Consider the following 23,463-nt stretch of genomic DNA (forward strand, 5'->3'; position numbering starts at 1 on the left):
ATGTAGAAGTCTGGAGTTATCAGAATTTAGGCTCTGTACCCCCGTCTCCTGTCACTCTTAAGCATTGTTGCGTTTTTTGGTGACTTTCCTCAATTTCAGAAAAATTTGTGGCAAAAATCTACAGGTCACCAAAATGTCTACAAGTTGACCGGTTTTACCAATATTTATTGAAATTGTATATGTATTAGGGCCTTATGGGACCCCTATACCTCCTGGGCCCCGCTCTGTAGTTACGCCACTAGTGAGGGGGGCAAATCTGTCCCATTTTGCTTCACGGGAAAATTTGTGAAACAGTGAAAATTTTATAAAGGCGTATTTTCACATAAATTTAAAAATAAAATTCTCTGCATGTATTGTACTATTATTTGGCTACTTTTGAAATGCCTTTTGGCTAGCTTTGGGCTGGTTTTGTAGCTGACTTTGGCTGGTTTCAAAAATTAATAATGGAGCTGCAAAATGCTCAGGTTGACAAACATGCTTGAAATGACCCTAATCATGTATTTGTGCCCAGGTGAGTACAATGTTGACCTCCCCTGGGGCCCCCGTTATTAGAATGTACATGTGTTCAAAAACTGGCCACAGTGGAGGCCGATGGTTATTTAGTGTTATGCCATGCTGTAAACCAAATTGTTGGGGACCCAGACCACGGTATTTACTTCTGCTATAAAAAAATATTCAGAAATGGATGAAATGAGCATGCACTCCTGAACCAGTCGGTGAAGATAAAACTTGATTTCATTCCATATTACTAAAACCGCATGTCCTGACGCGTTTCATATCTACTGATAGGCCTATGATTACATATCAGTAGATATGAAACGCGTCAGGAAATGCGGTTTTAGTAATATGCGGTTTAATCTTCACCGACTGGTTCAGGAGTGCATGCTCATTTAGTCTATTTCTGCATCTCCACCTCAACTGCGGGTTCTGGGTGCAGCACCTGAGCCATCTGCTGATATCACTGTGCATGGCTCCGCCACTTTTGCACCACAGACCGCTCCCTTTTGTTCCCGCACCCCACCAGCCGGTAACATTTTTTAGAAATGGTGGCAACCATAGGGGAGGGCGGCATGGGGTAGGTAAACCACAGATCTTGGCCTCCCTTTGTGGCTGGCAGTCTCTTGTGCCCAGTAGCATGTGGATTGTGCTTTGCTGCTTGTGGTGACAATGGCAGTAACTTCCAGGCATGCTGGGCTTTTTTTCCTCCTTGTGGGCCTTTCAGTGGATGGGGCCTGTTCCCCTCTTTGTAGTGTATGGTGGATGTTATATTGCTTGATAATGAAGGGGCCCACTGTGACTGGGAAGCTACCTTTTTAAAGGAGAAGGAAAAGTCCAATTTATGGGGGTGTCAAATGTTAGGGCACCCTCAAGGATTGCTATCACTTCCCTGATACCCTGGGTATGCTCCTGTTAGCAGAAAAGTGCACCGGTCTGCGGTACTTGTAAGCGAGCAATCCTCTTCGTCCCTTCTTCAAACATGGCCAACACGTTTGCAGTAGAGCGGAAAAGCCGGTTTTGTTAATGTCTGACCGAGGATCGTATATTCTGATAGGCCTATGATTATGTATCAGTAGATACGAAACATGCAGTTTTAGTAATATCGAATAAAATCTTCACCGACTGAATCAGGAGTGCGGGCTCATTCAGTCTATTTCTGCATCTCCACCCAGGCCCTGGACTGGCAATCTGTGTGTTCGGCAAATGCCAAAGGGGCTGCTATAAGGTCCCATAGAAAGTCAGTATTTAGTGGGCTGGTGGGGGCTGTTTGGGCCTCTATGTGGGTTCTTGGTACCTGAAATGCCAGTGCCTATTTTAATTCTCAGTCCGGACCTGCCTCCACCCCAAGCTATGGGTTATGGGAGCAGCACCCGAGATTGGACTTTTCCTTCTCCTCTAAACAAATAATGGTGGGGGCAATTGCAAAATTTTCCTTGGGGCCCAAAGGTCCCTAATTATTGGGGAATTATTGAGTTCCTGTGTTTGGGCCCCTACTGTCACCATCTTGCACTGCTGGGTTGATCTTTCCCTACTATTGTCATATTGTTTTCTACTTTCAACATATTGTACTACTGGCATCTTGCCATACTGTCTCCATCTCGCCATGGACGGCTGCTGCAATTTTTGGATGCATAAATACACTTTATGGCATTGGCCCTGTGAAATCATGGGTAACAGCAGACCATTTAATCCTATGGGCTAAATAAACAGGAGTTTGGGCCAGGGATCCACAGCAAACAGTCAAATGGTTGCTTGTAGGGATGCACCAAATCCACTTTTTTTAGGATTTGGCCAAAATCCTTTGTAAAAGATTCTGCCGAATCCCGAAACGAATACTGGATTTGGTGCATCCCTAGTTGCTTATAGCATTCAACAAAACAGCTGTTGATATTCTCATATCTAGGTGGGTTTTACCTAAGGTCAGGGCCGCCATCAGGGGGGACAAGTGGCCCGGGCCTGAAGGGGGGGCCCGGCAGTGCTGCACTTTTCAAAGAGCCGGGCCCCCCTTGACAGCTCCGAAGCCGTGCCACCCGATCGAAGTCCCGAACATCCGAATGTGGAAGTGCCGAACAGACGAAGTCCTGAAGTGGCGAAAAGACCCGAAGTCACGAAAACAGCTATAATTGAAGTCCTGAAGCCACGAGTTCAATTTTACTGACACCATTGTGGGTTTTTTTTTTATATTTAATCCCCTGGCCACCAATTGTTTTATTTTAATAATCTATATTTTTTTTAAAAAAAAAATGTTATGGGCCCCCAATTTTTTTAACTTGTAAGGGGGCCCTGTCGCCAAGGTTTTTTTTAAAAAATATTCTTGGGGCCCCAAACCTTTTAACTTGTAAGGGGGCCCTGGCACCAATGTTTTTGTAAGAAAAACTTTTATGGGGGACCTGGCGCCAATGTTTTGTTTTAACTTATAGGGGGGGCCCTGGTCACCAATTTTTTAAAAAAACTTTTAAGGGGGGCCCTGGCACCACAATTTTTATACTTATAAGGGAGCCCAGACCATCAATAGCTTTTTATACCTTGTGTGGGGGGGGGGGTTATCTTTTTTAGCGCTGATGTCTGTGGGGTCTTTTAACTGTTGTGTGGAGTGGGCGGGATCTGGGGTGGGGCCTGGGTGGGCGGGGCCCAGGGGGCCCCAAAGATTTTGTTGTACGGGCCCCATGATTTCTAATGGCGGCCCTGCCTAAGGTTGCCACCTTTTCTGGAAAAAATACCGGCCTTCCTATATATGTATCTTTTTTCCCTATTAATAAAATTGGGATCAACCATAATTTTTACTGGCCAGGCTGGTAAAATACTGGCCAGATGGCAACCTTAGTTTCACCTCACAGATACACTTATACCATGTGACAGATACACAGAATGATGGGTAAGTGGGAGGGGCCAGTAACAAGTAGTTTATGTGAGATGTTACTCATATCTAGGTGGGTTTCACCTCACAGATACACTTATACCATGTGACACACACACAGAGAATGATGGGTAAGTGGGAGGGGCCTGTAACAAGTAGTTTATATGAGATGTTCCTCATATCTAGGTGGGTCTCACCTCACAGATACACTTATACCATGTGACACACACACACAGAATGATGGGTAAGTGGGAGGGGCCAGTAACAAGTAATTTATATGAGATGTTCCTCATATCTAGGTGGGTTTCACCTCACAGATACACTTATACCATGTCACACGCACACACAGAATGATGGGTAAGTGGGAGGGGCCTGTAACAAGTAGTTTATATGAGATGTTCCTCATATCTAGGTGGGTTTCACCTCACAGATACACTTATATCATGTGACACACACACACACAGAATGATGGGTAAGTGGGAGGGGCCTGTAACAAGTAATATATATGTTCCTCAGACAGATGTGCCTTCCCAATCAAGAATAAAAAAAAAGAACAGAAAGACGCCTCCATTGAAATGGTGTTTATTCAGTGAACTAACATAAAAATCTGAGCCGCTGAGACCCCCGGCTGCCCCCACACAATAGTGGAAACAGCAAAGGAGGCAACAACACAGTACGTGGGGCCCTCACCTGTGACCGGCCAAACAGGCTTATCTCTACATTACAGTACTGGATAGTGCAGAGTACTCAGTGTCATTCACTTCAGGTGTACGGATTGTGCCCTTGCCCACGGGCCTGACATTTAACCTCATGGCCCTGTACCCACAGCTGTGGTCATAGGTACAACAACATGAGATTGAATGGCAATACGTACTCCATGTTACACGGCTAATAGCGCTAGAATCCACCGGAACATGCAGAACCAGTGGCTGTGTTCCCTATAGCCGTCTGTCTGATGAACTGCTCAGACTCCATGGTACAGTATTAGTTACTAACAGTCCTCTGTGGTAACAGCTCTCCAAGCAGCTTTCTATTCTCAGAAACTCATAAAGGGAAATTACGGTCAAGATAAATAAGCTAGTCATAAATAATACAATATTATTTCCCACATGTGCAGTGTTACTAATCGCTTGAAAACGGCATGATGTTCAGACAGAGAGGGAGTCACGCTGTATCACAGAGGCTTTCTTATGGCCCAGGTGGTGTTTTTGACCACTATCGCCTGTCACCATTTCCCAGAGCAAAGTATAAGAGGGAGGGACAGCCCAAGCAATCTGGATATTCTGACAAAAGTAAGGTGCCACCTGGCTGGTAGTAGTGGCCCACCCATGTCATTGCTCCACCCTAACCTCTATGTCACGGCCCGCCCAGCGCATCTTGGCCATTAGTTCCCCTTTTAAAATACGGCAGCCTTAGTTGTTAGTTGCCATAGGACGAAGCTTTACTTTGAATATTAAAAAGGGGACAAATATATCCACTTCCTGATCCCACTCACATTCTATTAGTAGGCACCACAGTTATATGGGCAACTTGGTCTGCCATCGGCAGTGCTCTCCATATTTTGGGAAATAGTGACAGCCAATATATTTTGACTGCATAGCGGCTCTTAAAACATCCCATGCCAAAAACAAAATGGATGTCTCTATTCTACACAAATACAAAGTGAAAAAGTACAGTTCTGCATAACAAACATCACATTCTCAAATGATATGGACATGCTTTCCCTTTACATTTCAAACTGCTACCTGAGACACAAGAAGGTTCTAACCCTTTTCGGAGGTCCATGGGGCAACACACAGGCAGCAAACCAAATTTGTTCAAATGCTACAGTAAAATGACTTACAGCTTCCATAGACATGGCAGCACTGCAAATACTGTCAAAATCAACCACAATTCTGTGTGTTTTTGATCTGGACTGGGACCCTGGGCCGGTTTAAGCACAGGCCAAAGAGGACTCTTGATCTCGACTCCCAGTATCACACACAGGGGCCCCTTTGGAGATGTACATCCCTTAATTCCTGCAATTGCCTCCATTTTGATGAAGGCCCCAGCCTTTCAATGACAGGATCCCCCTGTCCCAGCCAAATAATTTGCTAGTCAGTGGCCCAGCTAAACATTCCAACAACGTAACATGTGACCCGTATTGTGTTAAAATAAAAGCTCTGTCAGTTAGTCAGTAAGTAGAGCATGGTCGGCACAGGTCAGTGCCGCACACCAGAACTGAACTATAAATAAATACAGTTTGTTCTTCAGCCTCAGCAGTCATTAGTGATCCTCTCTCACTCAACATCAGAATAAATACACACGCACACACTCTTCTCTTTTGGGTATTCGGTTCCCCTCCCTTGACGCCATCCCCACTGGTTAAAATGCTGCACAACTCGTTCTTTGTTCTGTGCATTAAACAGACACCTGAAGAGTACAAAATACAATGGCAGTGCTTTACTAATTGCAGGGTTCCAGGGCCGCCTGTTATAACACGGAGCACTAGTGAACATTTAGTACAATGTCCATGGCAACATTCTGGGACACTTAGCGACTGATCTTCAGATTAGATTAGATTTAGATTCTACTGCTCCCTAATTTGTGGGTCTGAAATGTTATTGGAAGGGTAGGGGGGGCGCCTATGTGGTCCCCCTTGCCCCTCTTGGATGGAGTAATGCCCATCGCACTCTATTCTAGGAGCATAGATAGAGGCCCGTGCAGGGCCGGATTTACATAGTGGGGGCCCCTAAACCCACTGCCGTCCCCTCCAGTGGGACAGGTTCAATGGGGATTGTCGCATGGGAAATTTAAAAAAATTATTATAATACCAGCGCATCCCCAGTGTTTTTGAACCAATGTAGGTGTGGTTGGGCAGCATGCCGCCCCCCTAAAATCCTGCCGCCCTAGACCCGGGCCTAGGGGGCCTTTCCACAAATCTGGGCCTGGGCCTGTGGCCATACTGCAACAATATACTTAATAAATTCTCCAAGGCATGCTAATAAGTAAAAAATATACTTTATTTACATCAGTTATTAAAATACATAAGAAATAACCCCTCTAGCGCCTAACGCGTTTCATGCTTACCCAGCACTTAGTCATAGGCAGAATCCCTATGACTCAGAATCTGCCTGGGTAAGCATGAAACGCGTTAGGCGCTAGAGGGGTTATTTCTAATGAATTTCTAATTTCAACTGATGTAAATAAAGTATATTTTTTACTTATTAGCATGCCTTGGAGAATTTATTAAGTATATGGTTATACCTCTGTTTGATCACTAGAGGTCTCCGGCATGCTTACAATTAATGTTTACTGGCTTCTACCTCCAATTTGACTAAAATACATTCTGCAACAGCCCATAAAAATAATAAATGACCCTACTGTCTTTATAGTCTGCCCCTCTCATAGGTGAAACGTAACATGCTGTGTATTGTAGGGGATTCACTGACCCCAGCAACCATAATCCAAATTAACTAGGGTAACTGGGACACTAGCAAACTGTTTTAAAAGAATACAAAATAAATACCAGCTGCAAAGGCATTAGACTGGCGCTCTCTGCCTCCTAATAAATATGACGTTCAAGTTGCACTGCCCCTTTAAAACTGTAAGACCCAGAATGCAGTGCAGCAGCAGGACAATCCTTTACATTCATAGCACAGAAAGTAATACATTCAGCGGCAAGGGCCTCACGTTAAACCCTTTTAGGATAAAAATGTGAAATATTTATAATCAGTGATTTTCTGCCATTTTTTTTAAAGGGGAACTCTCCCCAAACGAAGTTTTTTTGTACAATGACAGAAAATGTAATTCTAAGCAATATACATTAATAACTCACTTTCACTGTTTTTTTTTTTTAAAGTGACGGTATTTGTAAATGCAATTTGTACCTTTCTAGGCCCGGACTGGCAATCTGTAAATTCTGGAAAATGCCAAAGCCTGTGTTGGAGTGTTTGGGCTCCGTGTACCTGAAATGCTATCTCAGTCTGGATCGGATTGTCTGCAGTGCTGTTCTGACTACTGAAACGATGCAACAGTGGGCAGCTAGAAGCAGGCCTGTGACAAAGGCATTGTGGGAAGTCTTGCTGGCTTCTGCTAATTTGTTTCAAGAGTCAGAACTAGAGAACAGCAAGGGATAAGCAAACACGGCTATAAGTGTTAATAACATTTACATCAAGTTGCTTAGAATTATCTTTTCTTTCTATTTACAAAAAAAAAAGCATGTGAGCATAGCGACGTGTTTTAGGGGCTGCCATACTGCCTCCAACCCAACCCTAGTGGCAATAGATATTTCTCAGAATTGTCTCAGCAGTGCTTCCACTTCAATTGTTCTGTACCCACAATAAGGTTCGCCCCTACACTTAACTATTAATGTAAGGGGAAATAAATGAGAGACAAAACCCTAGTGCATATAAATTCACTCGCCCCAGCGAGACACCATTAGGACCTATTAAATCACATTAATCAACATGCTAAATCAATGTTTGTGACTGTGCAATGAAGGTGTGTTGTAATATTCACATGCACAAGTCAGAAAACACTATCTACATATATATATATATATATATATATATATATATATATATATATATATATATATATATATATATATATATATATATATATATATATATATATATTCACAAGACTGGAGCACTCATGTATGCAAAAGCAGCTGCCTGGGTGCAGTATTCAAAAATTATGTAAACCAATTATTATACAAAAAACCGCACTCTCAGGTCTTCTCAAAGGTGAAAAAAAAGAAAATATTTATTTCGACGTTTCGGCTTCTATACTGAGACACCACTTGAGAAAGGCTTCAGTATAGAAGCCGAATCGTCGAAATAAATATTTTCTTTTTTTCACCTTTGAGAAGACCTGAGAGTACGGTTTTTTGTATAACAATTGGTTTATATATATATATATATATATATATATATATATATATATATATATATATATATATACAGTAGAACCACCATACATTTACAGGCAAAATTCAATGTCTTCTTAAAGGATAAGTAAACCTTAAAAATAAGTGAATGTAAAATTGATGAGGGGGCTATTCTAAGCATGTTTGCAATATACATTCATTATTTATTTTAAATTCCAACATATGAACGAATGTTGTTACAACAGCGCCACCTGCTGGTCATTTCCCCACCAGTCTGACCACCAAGTAGTCAAGGAAGTTGTCAGGAGAAAGAAAGAGGCTGCTCTGATGTTCTTCTGCTTAGGAGAAAAAATAGAAACCTCTCTCACATCTTTCCTAAGCAGAAGAACATCAGAGCAGTCTCTTTCTTTCTCCTGACAACTTCCTTGACTACTTGGTGGTCAGACTGGTGGGAAATGACCAGCGGGTGGCGCTGTTGTAACAAAATTCATTCATATCTTGGAATTTAAAATAAATAAATAATGAATGTATATCGCAAACGTGCTTAGAATAGCCCCCTCATCAATTTTACATTCACTTATTTTTAAGGTTTACTTATCCTTTAAGAAGACATTGAATTTTGCCTGTAAATGTATTACAACATCATCTCTCATTCAGCAGTGATTTTAAAAAAAAAAAAACAGGTGTCCAATTTGCGAGCCCTCGGCTTTTGCAGGCTGCAACTCCCAGCATCCTTTGCCTATTCCACAAAGGGCCGGAGGGCAGCAAGTTTGGTCCCTGTGCTTTGGATAAACGTAGGAAGCCATGCAAAATATACAATCATTTTCTAGTTTCACATTGCGATCCAATGCGGATGAGGTGGGGGGACTTGGGCAGATAATGTAGCCCCCCCACTCTCTAATATCAGTGACCTGTGGCATGAGAAAGTCTGTGCAAAGAGCAAAAAACTCCCCCAAACACCCTGAATTAAGGTTTGATCTGCGGCTCAGCCATGAGGAAGGGAATGGTGGAACTGGATTGGTTAATAGTCCCATTTGGGGCTGACTTGCTCTTTTGGAGTGTTCCTGGGAAATTAGGATGATTCAGGGTGCCTGTTACTGGGCACGAGGGATTCAGGGGGTGATTATCCATGAATGTTGCGGGGGGGGTCAGTAGGCAGCTTGTTCTCTCACCGACTCGTTACCCCCAACAATCTCTTCATGTTCTCGTAGACCACGTAGCTGATGCTGACGGCGGGTATCACCTTCATGAAATTTGGGGCGATGCCTCGATAAAGGCCCAGGAAGCCCTCCCTTGCCACAATGTGACGGAATAAGGCCACCATGGAGAGCTGCGGGGACCCCTGCACAGAGGCTGGAGCAGAAGAACAAAGGGACAGTCAGCACCCTATGACATAATACATTAAGATTTATCAAGGGTCGATTTGAAAATTCGAAAAAAAAAATTGAAATTAGAATTTTAAAATTTATCATGTACTGTCCCTTTAAGAATTCGAATTCGACATCTAAAATCTGCTGAATTGGTGTTTTAGCCTATGGGACCTCCTACAATCAATTTGGAGTAATTTGGTGGACTTTTGAAAAAAATAAATAAATAAATATTGTTTTTTCTGGGTGAAAAACCTAGAATTTGCAGCTCGATCCTATTCACCTGTTTCTAATAAATTAGATTTTTTAAATACATTTCGATTGGTCGTTTTTATGTTGAATTTCGAGTTTATGGGAGTTGGTGGGAGTTTTTATAAACTGGCCAAAACTGTCAAATTCGACTAGGGAATTGATAAGATTCGATTCAAGGTTATTTTTTTTTTTAAAAAAAAAATCTAATTAAATTTTTGAGATTTATAATACACTGGCCCTTTAAGAACTCAAAATTTGACTATTTGCCACCTTAAACCTGCCGAATTGCTGTTTTAGTCTATGGATGAATTTGGAGTTGTTTGCAGCCTTCCTGACATTCAAGTTTTTTGCGCAGCAAAAAACTCGAATCGAGTTTGAAAAAAAAATTGAATTCGATTTGAGTTTTCGGGTCGATCCTATTCACCCAACTTTGAAAAATTCGATTTTTTTTAAATTAATTTCAATTGGTCAAATTCCGAGTTCATGGGAGCTGCAGGGACCCCTGCACAAAGGCTGGAGCAGAAGGACAAAGGGACAGTCAGCGCCCTATGACATAATACATTAAGGGGCAGATTTATCAAGATCTGAAGTAAAAATTAGAATTTTCGAGTTTTGTAAATGGCCAGATTCGACTAGGGATTTGTTAAAATTAGGGATGCACCAAATCCAGGATTCAGTTTGGGATTCGGCCAGGATTCGGCCTTTTTCAGCAGGATTCGGATTCAACCAAATCCGCATATGCAAATTAGGGGCGGGGAGGGAAATTGTGTGACTTTTTGTCAGATAACAAGGAAGTAAAAAATGTTTCCCCCTTCCCACCCCTAATTTGCATATGCAAATTAGGGTTCGGATTCGGTTCGGTATTCAGCCAAATCTTTCACAAAGGATTCGGGGGTGCGGCCGAATCCGAAAAAGTGGATTCGGTGCATCCCTAGTTAAAATTCGATTTGAGTTTTTAAAAAAAAAATTCAAATTTGATTTTTGAGATTTATCATACACTGGCCCTTTAAGAACTCGAATTTGACTACTTTAAACCTGCCGAATTTAGCCTATGGAAGACGTCCTGGGATCATTTTTGGAGTTGTTTGCAGTCTTCCTGAATCGAATTGGAAAAACTCAAATCAAATTCGATTCGAATTTGATTCGAGTGTTCAGCTTGATCCTATCCGAAAAATTTGATTTTTTTAATAAATTTCAATTGGTCGAATTTCTAGTTCATGGGAGTTTTAAAAAAAAAACAAAAAACTCCCATGAACTTGAAATTCGACCCTTGATAAATCTGCCTCTAATAGTGAAACTGTAGCATGATGTACTTGCTAAGACAGAAACTGTAGCATGATGGGGTTGCTAAGACAGAAAAAGCTAGTAGGTTTTTAAATATGCTGAATGACAACTTTTTATTCCAGCTCGTTCAAGAACCTACTAGGAATAACTCTCTTTTGGACCTTGTAATAACTAATAATACTGAACTCATCTCTAACATTTGTGTGGGTGAGGGGCATTTAGGGAACAGTGATCATAACATGGTCTCCTTTGAGATTCTGTTGCAGAAGCAATTCTATAAGGGAGTAACTAAAACACTAAATTTCAGACGTGCAAACTTTGACAGTATAAGGGCATCTCTGCAACATATTAAGTGGGAAATGCTTTTCACAGGGTTAAACACAGAACAAAAATGGGAAGTCTTTAAAATGCTGCTTAATAAATATACTTGTCAGTATATTCCACTTGTAAGCAAGGAACGTCGTTGCAAAGCAAAACCTTTTTGGTTCAATAGAAGCGTTGGTGTTGAGGTGGGTAAGAAAAGACCTGCTTTTAAGGCTTTCAAGTCAGCTGGGACAGCCGAAACATTTATAAGGTACAAGGAGTCCAATAAATCATGCAAAGAAGCTATAAGGCAAGCTAAAATTGCTATAGAAAAGGATATTGCAGCAAGCAGTAAAAAAAATCCAAAATTATTTTTTAAATATGTTAATAGTAAAAAAATGAAGCAGGAAGGGGTGGGACCCTTACTATCAGAGGGGGGTCAGCTGGTTGATGAAAACAAAATAAAAGCGCAGATTCTGAACTCATATTTTTCATCTGTCTACACAAATGAGGAACCAGTAAGTGAAGGTTTCCTTCTTAACACTCCCAATTCTAGTAATAAAAATAATGATGCATGGTTCACACATGAAGAAATTCAAAAGAGACTTGAACATGTTAATATTAACAAAGGTCCAGGGCCAGATGGTATTCATCCCAGGGTAATTAGCGAGCTTAGCTCTGTGATTGCCAAACCTCTTTACTTAATTTTTAAGGATTCATTGAGATCTGGCATAGTGCCGAGAGACTGGCGAATTGCTAATGTGGTGCCTCTATTCAAAAAAGGATCCCGTTCTCAGCCTCAAAACTATAGGCCAGTTAATCTGACGTCAGTGGTAGGAAAGCTTTTCGAAGGGTTAATAAAGGATAAGATACTGGACTTCATTGCAAATCATAATACTATGAGTTTGTGCCAGCATGATTTTATGCGTAATAGATCTTGCCAGACTAACTTAATTTCTTTTTACGAGAATGTAAGTAGAGACCTCGATTCTGGGATGGCAGTGGATGTGATTTACTTAGACTTTGCTAAAGCATTTGATGCAGTGCCATACATAAGGTTACTGTTTAAATTAAGGAATGTTGACCTGGAACATAGTATTTGTACCTGGATAGAGAACTGGCTAAAAGATAGACTACAAAGAGTGGTGGTAAATGGAACATTTTCTAATTGGACCAGTGTTGTTAGTGGAGTACCGCAGGGCTCTGTACTAGGTCCCTTGCTTTTCAACTTGTTTATTAATGACCTGGAGGTGGCCATTGAAAGTACTGTTTCTATTTTTGCAGATGATACTAAATTGTGCAGAACTATAGGTTCCATGCAGGACGCTGCCACTTTGCACAGTGATTTGTCTAAACTGGAAAACTGGGCAGCAAACTGGAAAATGAGGTTCAATGTTGATAAATGCAGATTATGCACTTTGGCAAAAATAATATAAATGCAAGTTATACACTAAATGGCAGTGTGTTGGGAGTTTCATTAAATGAGAAGGATCTAGGGGTCTTTGTAGATAACACGTTGTCTAATTCTGGGCAGTGTCATTCTTTGGCTACTAAAGCAAATAAAGTTCTGTCTTGTATAAAAAAGGGCATTAACTCAAGGGATGAAAACATAATTATGCCTCTTTATAGGTCCCTGGTGAGGCCTCATCTGGAGTATGCAGTTCAGTTTTGGACTCCAGTCCTTAAGAGGGATATAAATGAGCTGGAGAGAGTGCAGAGACTAAGTGCAACTAAACTGGTTAGAGGGAGGGAAGAGTTAAATTATGAGGGGAGACTGTCAAGGTTGGGGTTGTTTTCTCTGGAAAAAAGGCGCTTGCGAGGGGACATAATTACATTTTACAAGTACATTAGAGGACATTATAGACAAATAGCAGGGGACCTTTTTACCCATAAAGTGGATCACCGTACCAGAGGCCTCCCCTTTAGACTAGAAGAAAAGAACTTTCATTTGAAGCAACGTAGGGGGTTCTTCACAGTCAGGACAGTGAGGTTGTGGAATGCACTGCCGGGTGATGTTGTGATGGCTGATTCAGTTAATGACTATAAGAGGGACTTGGATGATTTTTTGGACAGACATAATACAAAGGCTATTGTGATACTAAGCTCTATAGTTAGTATAGATATGGGTATATAGAATTTATGTGAAAGTAGGGAGGGGTGTGTGTATGGGGCTGGGTTTCCTATTGGAGGGGTTGAACTTGATGGACTTTGTCTTTTTTCAACCCAATTTAACTATGTGACTATGTAACTACTTACCCTGTGCCTGCATTCGCGTCCTGACCAGTGCCAGCGGGTAACTAGCGATCTGGCCACACGTGCTGGATATTGTGCCACACGCCAGCAACACTAGGATTCCAGGATCAGCACTGATGCTGGCTCTGTACCTCTGTAACCAGGTGTTCTTCAGTGTCTGGGCAGCGGAGACAAAAGTGCCAATTACTGGCAGTTGGTATGGAGGGGATATTGTTAAAAGAGGAGCAAATGGGCACAACAGTGGGCAGGACAGAAGAGATTGTGGGCATGTTTATGCAGTGTCTGGTATGCAATGACATCAATGGGTAGATTTATCAAGGGTCAAAATGTCAAATTCTACTAGGGAGTTATTCATATTCGATTCGAGTTTTTCAAAAAATCATTTTCAAGATTTACTGTATCATACTCTGGCCCTTTAAGAACTCAAATCCGACGGTTTGCCAACTAAAACCTGCCGAATTGCAGTTTAAGTCAATGGGAGATGTCCAGGTATCAATTTGGTGATGTTTGCGGCCTTCCGGACATTCAAGTTTTTCGGAGAAATAAACTAGAATCAAGTTTTTAAAATTTGAATCGAATTCGATTCAAATTCAATTAGAGTTTTCGATTATAAAAATTAGATTTTTATAATAAATTTGAATGAATTTCGAGTTCATGGGAGTTTTAAAAAAAACTCACATGAATTCAAATTATGACCCTTGATAAATGTGCCTCGCTGGGGCAGATTTATAAAGGGTCGAATTGAAAATTCAAATTTTCTAATTTTTTTTTACGGTTAAAACTCTCAAATTTGAATTGTGAATTATCCAAACTTGATTCGAGTTTTAATTCGAATTCAAATTTCGAGATTAAACACCCTACGGCCCTTTAAGAACTCGAATTAGACTATTTACCACCCTATACCTTTAATTCAAATTTCGAGATTTAACACACTCTGGCTCTTTAAGAACTCGAATTAGACTATTTACCACCTAAAACCTTTAATTCAAATTCAAATTTCGCGATTTAACACACACTGGCCCTTTAAGAACTCAAATTAGACTATTTACCACCTAAAACCTTTAATTCAAATTCAAATTTTGAGATTTAACACACTCTGGCTCTTTAAGAACTCAAATTCGACTATTTACCACAAAACTGCTGAGTTCATGTATAAGTCAATGGGAGAGGTATAGGGACCAATTTAGACTTTAGTAACCTTCCTGACATTCAATTATTTTTTTCCGAGAAAAAATTTGAATTGAGTTTTTTCAAATTTGATTCAAATTCGAATAGCGTTTTTGATTCAGTAAAATTCGTCCGAGTTTTAGATATTCGATTTTTTTTAGAAATAACCTACCAGTCGAATTTCGAGTATATTCAAATTTAATAGAGTTTTACAAAACTCACATGAATTTGAAATTCGACCTTTAAGGGAAAACTATACCCCTCAAACAATGTAGGTCTCTATAAAAAGATATTGCATAAAACAGCTCATATGTAAAATCCTGCTTCATATAAATAAACCATTTTCATAATAATCAGGGGCGAACCTGGCCCCATTGCCGCCTGAGGCAGCAGCAGTTGCTCTTAAAGTACCAGGAGCAGCATTTTTGCTGCCCCATGGTACCTAGTGGGGCGCTGCCACCTGAGACGACAACCTCAACTTGCCTCATTGGCGAAGTACCCCTGATAATAATATACTTTTCTAGTAGTATGTGACATTGGGTAATCATAAATAGAAAATTGCCATTTTAAAAAATAAGGGCCGCCCCCTGGGATCGTATGATTTACGGTGCACACAAACAAACCAACAAACCATACATGTTAGGTCACATGAGCCAATTAACAGACAGAGTTCTGTTTTTTGCTTCCACACTTCTTCCTCTTATAGTTAGAGCTGCAGTATTTCTGGTCAGGTGATCTCTTCCTGTTACAGTTAGAGCTGCAGTATTTCTGGTCAGGTGATCTCTTCCTGTTACAGCTAGAGCTGCAGTATTTCTGGTCAGGTGATCTCTTCCTGTTACAGTTAGAGCTGCAGTATTTCTGGTCAGGTGATCTCTGAGGCAGCACACAGACCATCTCTAAATGGTGGCTCAAGGCAAGAGATGTAAAAGGGCAATATTTACTTAGAGGGAATCAGTGGCCTCACCTCATATACTGCCAGGTCAATGCCCGCATAGGGCACAATGCCCAGCAGATTGGGAATGTAGCCCTTGAAGAATGCTCTGATGCCCTCAGTCTTCAGGATCTGACGGGCGCAGTCTGACATCCCCGAGTATTGGCCGGTCCGCCGAAGAGCCATCCTCGTCTTTAACACCTAAGATGAACAGAGGATCCTATTCACTGCAATCATTAACTTTCCTATTTTGCTTTCTCTTGAGCCCGCAACTGCAAGTGCGGTCTGGTTGCCCCTGGCAACCAATAAAAACATAGAAGGAGAGGGTTCCATTTTATGGTTTGTTTTGTTTTATATGGCTTGTCTTTCTTTTCAGACCCTCTTCCATGCAATTTCTATTCTGACTGCGCAACCGCTGCCTGGTTGTTAGGGTAATTAAGCCCCTAGCGACCAGACAGCAGTTGAAATTCCTGACAGCACAACAAAAATCAGAAATAATAAAAATCATGAAAATTAAAAAAAAGAAGACTAGTTGGAAATAGGCTTAGAATACAACGGTCTGTGTCATAGTAAAAGTAAAATTTGAGGGAAGTTCCCCTGTAACTCTGACCCAGTCTCCACCCCTCACCTCCATTGGATAGATTGCAGTCTGAGCAATGGCCCCGGCCAATGAACCAGCGACAAACCTCTCTCTGACTCGCAGATTCTCCTGCTGTCCGCGAATCAGCTTCTTTATCTGAGGGATAGAAGCATCGAGAGTCATGTTGGGGGCTTATTATGTAACATAACGATTCACAAGGTCACCTGACCCCCATTAAAGTCAGTGGAGGGGCAATTCCCAGTGTTTATTTGCCCGCCTGCATCAGAAACCCAGACAGCCAATCAGCAAGTAGCTCTGAGCTCTCTCTCTTTTACCTGCTCATATGCCATGAATTTAATAGCAGATTCAGGGGCGATCTTCAGCACATTAATCCCATTCCCACGCCAGAGCGAACGCACACCTCCCTCCTCTATCATCACTCGCAGACCCCGAAATATGGATAAACCTTGTGAGCCATGAACCTTTAAAGAAGAAGAGAACATATGTAAGCATAGTCAAATAATTTATTCATATAGTTTTCATGATATCACCAATTTTACACCGCTAATTTTATGAATTGCTCAACTGCCAGAGTGTTTTAAATCTCGGAATTTGAATTAAAGGTTTTAGGTGGTAAATAGTCTAATTCAAGTTCTTAAAGGGCCAGATTGTGTTAAATCTCGAAATTTGAATTAATGGTTTTAGGTGGTAAATAGTCTAATTCGAGTTCTTAAAGGGCCCCAGAGTGTGTTAAATCGCGAAATTTTAATTAGAATTAAAGGTTTTAGATGGTAAATAGTCTAATTCGAGTTCTTAAAGGGCCAGAGTGTGTTTAACCTCAAAATTTGAATTTTAATTAAAACTCTAATCAAGTTTGGATAATTCACAATTTAAATTTGAGAGTTTTGACCGTAAAAAAAAATTTGAAAATTTGAATTTTCAATTCGACCCTTTATAAATCCCGGGGAGGCACATTTATCAAAGGTCATCATTCGAATTCATGTGAGGTTTTTTTAAAACTCCCATAAACTCCCATGAATTTTTTTTTCCCCATGACAGTATCCCATCTGATGTTCCTCTGCTCAGTTCCTCTCTCCTATCACATAGAGTAATAGAAATGAGCAGAGAAGCATCAGGAGATGTGTCCTGCATCAGAAACATAAAGCTTTTTGTGCTTTGAACAGCAGAGGACACTCCTATTGCATAGTTATAATATTAATAATACAAAACTGCTAAAATCAAGAAAAAAAAATATTTTGACTTAGGAGTGTTATTTAGACTATTTGTCACTGGTACTGCATGCTCTGTTATACAGATAGCTAGAATCTCAGCTGCCATAAAGCAGGACAGGACTGTTGCTTACAATGGGGATCAGATAGATCTGTGCAGCCACTGGGACAGAATGTTCTGTTATACAGATAGCTAGAATCTCAGCTGCCATAAAGCAGGACAGGACTGCTGCTTACAATGGGGATCAGATAGGATCTGTGCAGCCACTGGGACAGAATGTTCTGTTATACAGATAGCTAGAATCTCAGCTGCCATAAAGCAGGGCAGTACTGCTGCTTACAATGGGGATCAGATAGGATCTGTGCAGCCACTGGGACAGAATGCTCTGTTATACAGATAGCTAGAATCTCAGCTGCCATAAAGCAGGACAGGACTGCTGCTTACAATGGGGATCAGATAGGATCTGTGCAGCCACTGGGACAGAATGTTTTGTTATACAGATAGCTAGAATCTCAGCTGCCATAAAGCAGGGCAGGACTGCTGATTTGGAAAGGAAAATACTGGGATTTAACTTTAGTTACAATTCACTGAACAAGAACAGAAGTGAGTAAAGCCAACATTAATACAGTGACACGTGGAATTACAGGTGCTCCCATTCATATAAAACAGTTCATATTAGTCACCTGCATAAGGACTTTAAGCCGGTCCAGGGGTGCTGTCCCAGTTCTTGATACGGCTCCAGCCACCCCACCTGCAAGCAGCTGTTTCCACCACATTCCAGAGCGGATCTCTTTTTTGGAGAATTCATCTGGAACTGCCAGTGATTCCCCGATATCCAGCATCTTTGGGTATAAAATCAACATAGGTTTAGGGTAGAAATGCTGTACAGTATTTTTTTGGGTTCTGCACCAGCCAAGACAACCACAATCCTTAAATTGGGAAGATCTGTGAGTCTGTAGGTGCCCCCAGTAGCTCCCCATCTTTTCTTCTGCTGATTCTTAGTCCCTGAGCTTAGGGACCAACCCAAAATGTATTCAATATAATATTCACATTTGCAGTCCATTCAGATTAACGTTATATGGCAGCATAGAAATCAGTGCAGTCTGCATCACAACTGATTAACAATCAACCCTGTTGCATCAGCTTTTATGACAGCTAAACCTAGAAACCCACAGCAGCCAATAGAAGAGACTGTTACTGATCTATTGGTGCCAGCAAGTTAGAGAATGTAAGCACAAATCTGATTGGCTGCTACAGGGAACAACACTGGAACCTCCTTGTACAAGGGGTAGGAATACATACAGAGGAATGCTTCCAGTAAGTGATAACATCCTCCATGTTGTGCAGGGGGTTGAGCAGGAAGTGATCTCTCCATTCCAGCCAATCGATGGTGAGGGTTCCGTCGCGGTCCATACTGTAAACAAATACGTTTAGTGGGTTACTAAAAAAATTATAACTATGATATGTCAGGTCAGGCTGGGTCCCTTAGCTCATAACAAGGTTACAGATATATAGAAACATTGGGGTAACAGTCACCCTGCTATAGTTCCAGGGGTACCCAGGGCACAAATAAGCTCTCATCCCAAATCTCCCCTTAACTGACCTTCAGACTGGGCCCCCTTAGCTCATAACAAGGTTACAGATATATAGAAACATTGGGGTGTCACCCTGCTATAGTTCCAGGGGTACCCAGGGCACAAATAAGCTCCCACCCCAAATCTCCCCTTAACTGACCTTCAGACTGGGCCCCCTTAACTCATAACAAGGTTACAGATATATAGAAACATTGGGGTAACAGTCATCCTGCTATAGTTCCAGGGGTACCCAGGGCACAAATAAACACTCACCCCAAATCTCCCCCTAACTGACCTTCAGGCTGGGCCCCCTTAGCTCATAACAAGGTTACAGATATATAGAAACATTGGGGTGTCACCCTGCTATAGTTCCAGGGGTACCCAGGGTACAAATAAGCACTCACCCCAAATCTCCCCCTAACTGACCTTCAGACTGGGCCCCTTAGCTCATAACAAGGTTACAGATATATAGAAACATTGGGGTGTCACCCTGCTATAGTTCCAGGGGTACCCAGGGCACAAATAAACACTCACCACAAATCTCCCCCAACTGACCTTCAGACTGGGCCCCCTTAGCTCATAACAAGGTTACAGATATATAGAAACATTGGGGTAACAGTCACCCTGCTATAGTTCCAGGGGTACCCAGGGTACAAATAAGCACTCACCACAAATCTCCCCCTAACTGACCTTCAGACTGGGCCCCCTTAGCTCATAAAAAAGTTACAGATATATAGAAACATTAGGGTAACAGCCACCCTGCATTTTATAATCAAGCACTAAGGGGGGTGCTTTTGCATCTGGGGGTGACTGTAAATTGCATGCTCCCCTTATTTGCAGTGCATGGGAGCTGCCATAGTGCTTGCACTGGACCAGTACACTACATTAGCTGCACATAATGATATTCTTTTCCACACATGACGTCTCACCTCTGCAGAACCTTCTTGGCCTGTGCCAATGTGATATTAATGCCAAGGCCGTGGAAACATTCCTGGATCTCTGAGATGTCGATGTGACCTGTGTGAGAGAAGGACGGCGCGTGAAACCCAACAAACAAAAGGAGCGGTCTTTGTGGCAGAAAAAAAATAAAGGGCACAGGAGAGGGCGCTACGTCAGTTGGCTGCCGGGCATCCTGCCATTGCCTTCTCTATCAACATAAACATTCCCTCAGTTGGCACGTCCAACCCCAATGCTCTCCAGTTGTTCTAAACTAACATTCCCAGCATCCTTAGTGGCAGCTGCTACTTGGAGATAACTCGACCCTTCATTGACTTTAATGATAATCACTGGGCCCCCCTATACTTTCTGGAGACCCCAGCAGTGGCAGGGTCTGCACCCTCTATACTCATGCAGCGGGTCGGGTACCCGCGGGTTCCCCTCAAAAACCTTCAGTACCCTGCAGTTGCGGGTAGGGTTGCCATCTGGCCGGTATTTTACAGGCCTGACCGATAAAAATGATGGTTGATCCCAATGTTATTAATAGGGAAAAAAGCTAAATATTTAGGAAGGACGGTATTTTTTTCCAGAAAAGGTGGCAACCCTAGTTGCGGGTAGAAGTTCCAGGTGCGGGTATAGACGCTGGTTGGCAGTTCTATGGGTTTGCGGGTCGCGGGTCTTCTCAGTAGCGATTTTTACTCCTTTTTTCTGATCACGCCTACTTCAGATGAGGCCACTTCCGGTTTACAATGAAAGCACTTCCTGTTTACTCCTTTTTTCCCTGACCACGCCTACTTCCAATGATGTCACTTTCAGTTTACAATGACAGCACTCCTGTTTACTCCTTTGTTCTGATCAGCCTAGTTCAGATGATGTCACTTCCGGTTTACAATGACAGCACTTCCTGTTTACTCCTTTTTTTCTGATCACGTCTACTTCCAATGATGTCACTTCTGGTTTACAATGACAGCACTTCCTGTTTACTCCTTTTTTCTGATCACGCCTACTTCTGATGAGGTCACTTCCGGTTTACAATGACAGCACTTCCTGATTCTTGATGGTCAGCGGGTCCGGGTTGCGGATAAGTTACTTGCGGGTTGGGTCTAGTAGCGAGTCCAAGCGAGTAAGAATGCAGGTTGCGGGTCCGGGTTGCGGATTGCAGGTTGCGGGTACCAAAACATGGACCTGCGCAGGACTCTAACTCATGCCCCTAATTAAGAGAAAACCCTAGGACCACCCACTTTTTTAAAACACAACCAGTTCTGTTATGGTTACAATATTTTGGGAATTTACAGTGTCCCTCATCCAATCCTGAAGACCTGTCAGACTTGCCAGACCACTCTAGAAAAACAAAACATGATGGAGTAGGTTGTTAAGGATTGGTTCTCCCTACTCCCACCTCCCCTACCCAAGGCAAAGGCAAACAACTTGCTCATGATGTGAGCCCCAGGCTTGCAGTATGAGCCATTGGTTGCACTAAGTAACAACAACACACACACATATATACACACACACACATATATACACACACACATATATATATACACACACACACCATCGTTGTTGCGGTCCAGGCTGTTAAACATGATCAGCAGGCGCCTCTCTCTCTCCACCAGATAACGGGTGAACTCCTCGAAATCCAATTGGCCGTCCTGGTCAGTGTCCCCGACGCGCAGGATCTCCTGTATATAGAGACAGACATTGGATCATATGTGTATTTATATATTTATTTAGCAAGAAATGGTTAATAATGATTGGTTGTCACAAATGAATGGTTTAGATTGTAAGCTCTTTGGGTGAGGGAATTCTCACGGTATGTATTGAAGGCACGTGTGTGTGATATACAGATAGAGATATAAAAGCGGAGGTGGATTTGCTCCCCAGATTAAGACTTCCACCCTCAGGGTTATGCCAGTGTGTGTGATCACTAATGCCCAGCAGCTCGGATGTGATTAACAACTCCCAGCCAATCACACGCAGCTCAGTAAATCTCTCCAACAAATCAGACTCATCTTATCCACAGGTGCTGCCGTGTGGCTACAGTCTATGTATGTGCCATACTCGTATGCCTTTCTTCCAACCTAAGTCACTATGCACATCTCACATTCACTAAGAGCATTACTCACTAGTACTGTCCCACTCACTAGTACTGTCCCACTCACTAATGCTGTCCAGCTCACTAATTATAGAGAATAATCCAGTAGCACACTTATTATGGTGTGATAAGTAATAAATTGTTTATTTAGCCCACATACATACAAGGAAAGGGCAACGTTTCGGACCCCACTGGGCCCTTTATCAAGGCCCTAAAACCTGACGAAGTGCCTGGAAAGAGGGCACGAAACGCGTAGGTTTTCCTCACCAACCCACTGCTAGAAACTCACTAGATGCGCCAAATAAAGCCGCAAGAAAATTGAGCAATACCGTCTCTTGTGATTCCTTCGATCTGCGCCGTGAAACGGGGTAAATCTGTGCACTGATGTATCAGTATCAGTATATAGAGATGTATCAGTATATAGAGATGTATCAGTATATAGAGATGTATCAGTATATAGAGATGTATCAGTATATAGAGATGTATCAGTATATAGAGATGTATCAGTATATAGAGATGTATCAGTATATAGAGATGTATCAGTATATAGAGATGTATCAGTATATAGAGATGTATCAGTATATAGAGATGTATCAGTATCAGTATATAGAGCAGTATCAGTATATAGAGATGTATCAGTATATAGAGATGTATCAGTATATAGAGATGTATCAGTATCAGTATATAGAGATGTATCAGTATATAGAGATGTATCAGTATCAGTATATAGAGATGTATCAGTACATATAGAGCAGTAGTGGGTATGACAGCCCATCAGTATCGGTACATATAGAGCAGTAGTGGGTATGACACACAGACATATAGAGGGAGGGAGAGGCCCCGGGTATATCCGCACCTGCTCAGCATTATGACAGGGAGTGAAGCCCAAGGCTCGGAGTCCGTCTCTCAGCTCGTGGATATCAACTCTCCCGTCCCGGTTGGAGTCCAGTTGGCTGAAGAGCAGCGCGTATCTCTTCTCCCTGTCCGGCTCCAAGGGGTCGGGCTGCTGCATGTCTGATATGTGACACCCTGTGGCCCCTCTCTCCGCAGCCTGGTACACGCGCACTGACTAATAGCGCTAATTGTGTGTGTGCCGGGCCCTCCTGCGCCGCTTTCACTCGGGAAACACAACCTTCCGCTCTCTGCGCCCGAGATACCCGCAGCTGTCATCTCTACTGACTGTCATCTACACTAACTGTCCTCTGTACGGACTGTCATCTACACTAACTGTCATCTACACTGACTGTCATCTACGCTAACTGA

General features: G+C 42.1%; 1 protein-coding gene across 1 annotated transcript; it reads right to left on the reverse strand.

The window, feature by feature from the left end:
• Positions 1-8,898: 8,898 nt before the first annotated feature.
• On the reverse strand, positions 8,899-23,349 carry slc25a23.L (solute carrier family 25 (mitochondrial carrier; phosphate carrier), member 23 L homeolog). The gene is made up of 10 exons (XM_018253723.2): positions 23,057-23,349; positions 21,661-21,787; positions 20,099-20,186; positions 18,898-19,009; positions 18,279-18,437; positions 16,701-16,847; positions 16,414-16,521; positions 15,819-15,986; positions 13,691-13,844; positions 8,899-9,581 (listed from the first exon to the last, which is right to left on the reverse strand). The coding sequence occupies exons 1-10, from the start codon at positions 23,210-23,212 to the stop codon at positions 9,397-9,399; spliced, it is 1,404 nt and encodes a 467-aa protein (XP_018109212.1). The 5' UTR covers positions 23,213-23,349; the 3' UTR covers positions 8,899-9,396.
• Positions 23,350-23,463: the final 114 nt, after the last annotated feature.

Source organism: Xenopus laevis, chromosome 3L (assembly GCF_017654675.1).
Source record: "Xenopus laevis strain J_2021 chromosome 3L, Xenopus_laevis_v10.1, whole genome shotgun sequence".
In the NCBI taxonomy this organism is placed as follows: Eukaryota; Metazoa; Chordata; class Amphibia; order Anura; family Pipidae; genus Xenopus; species Xenopus laevis.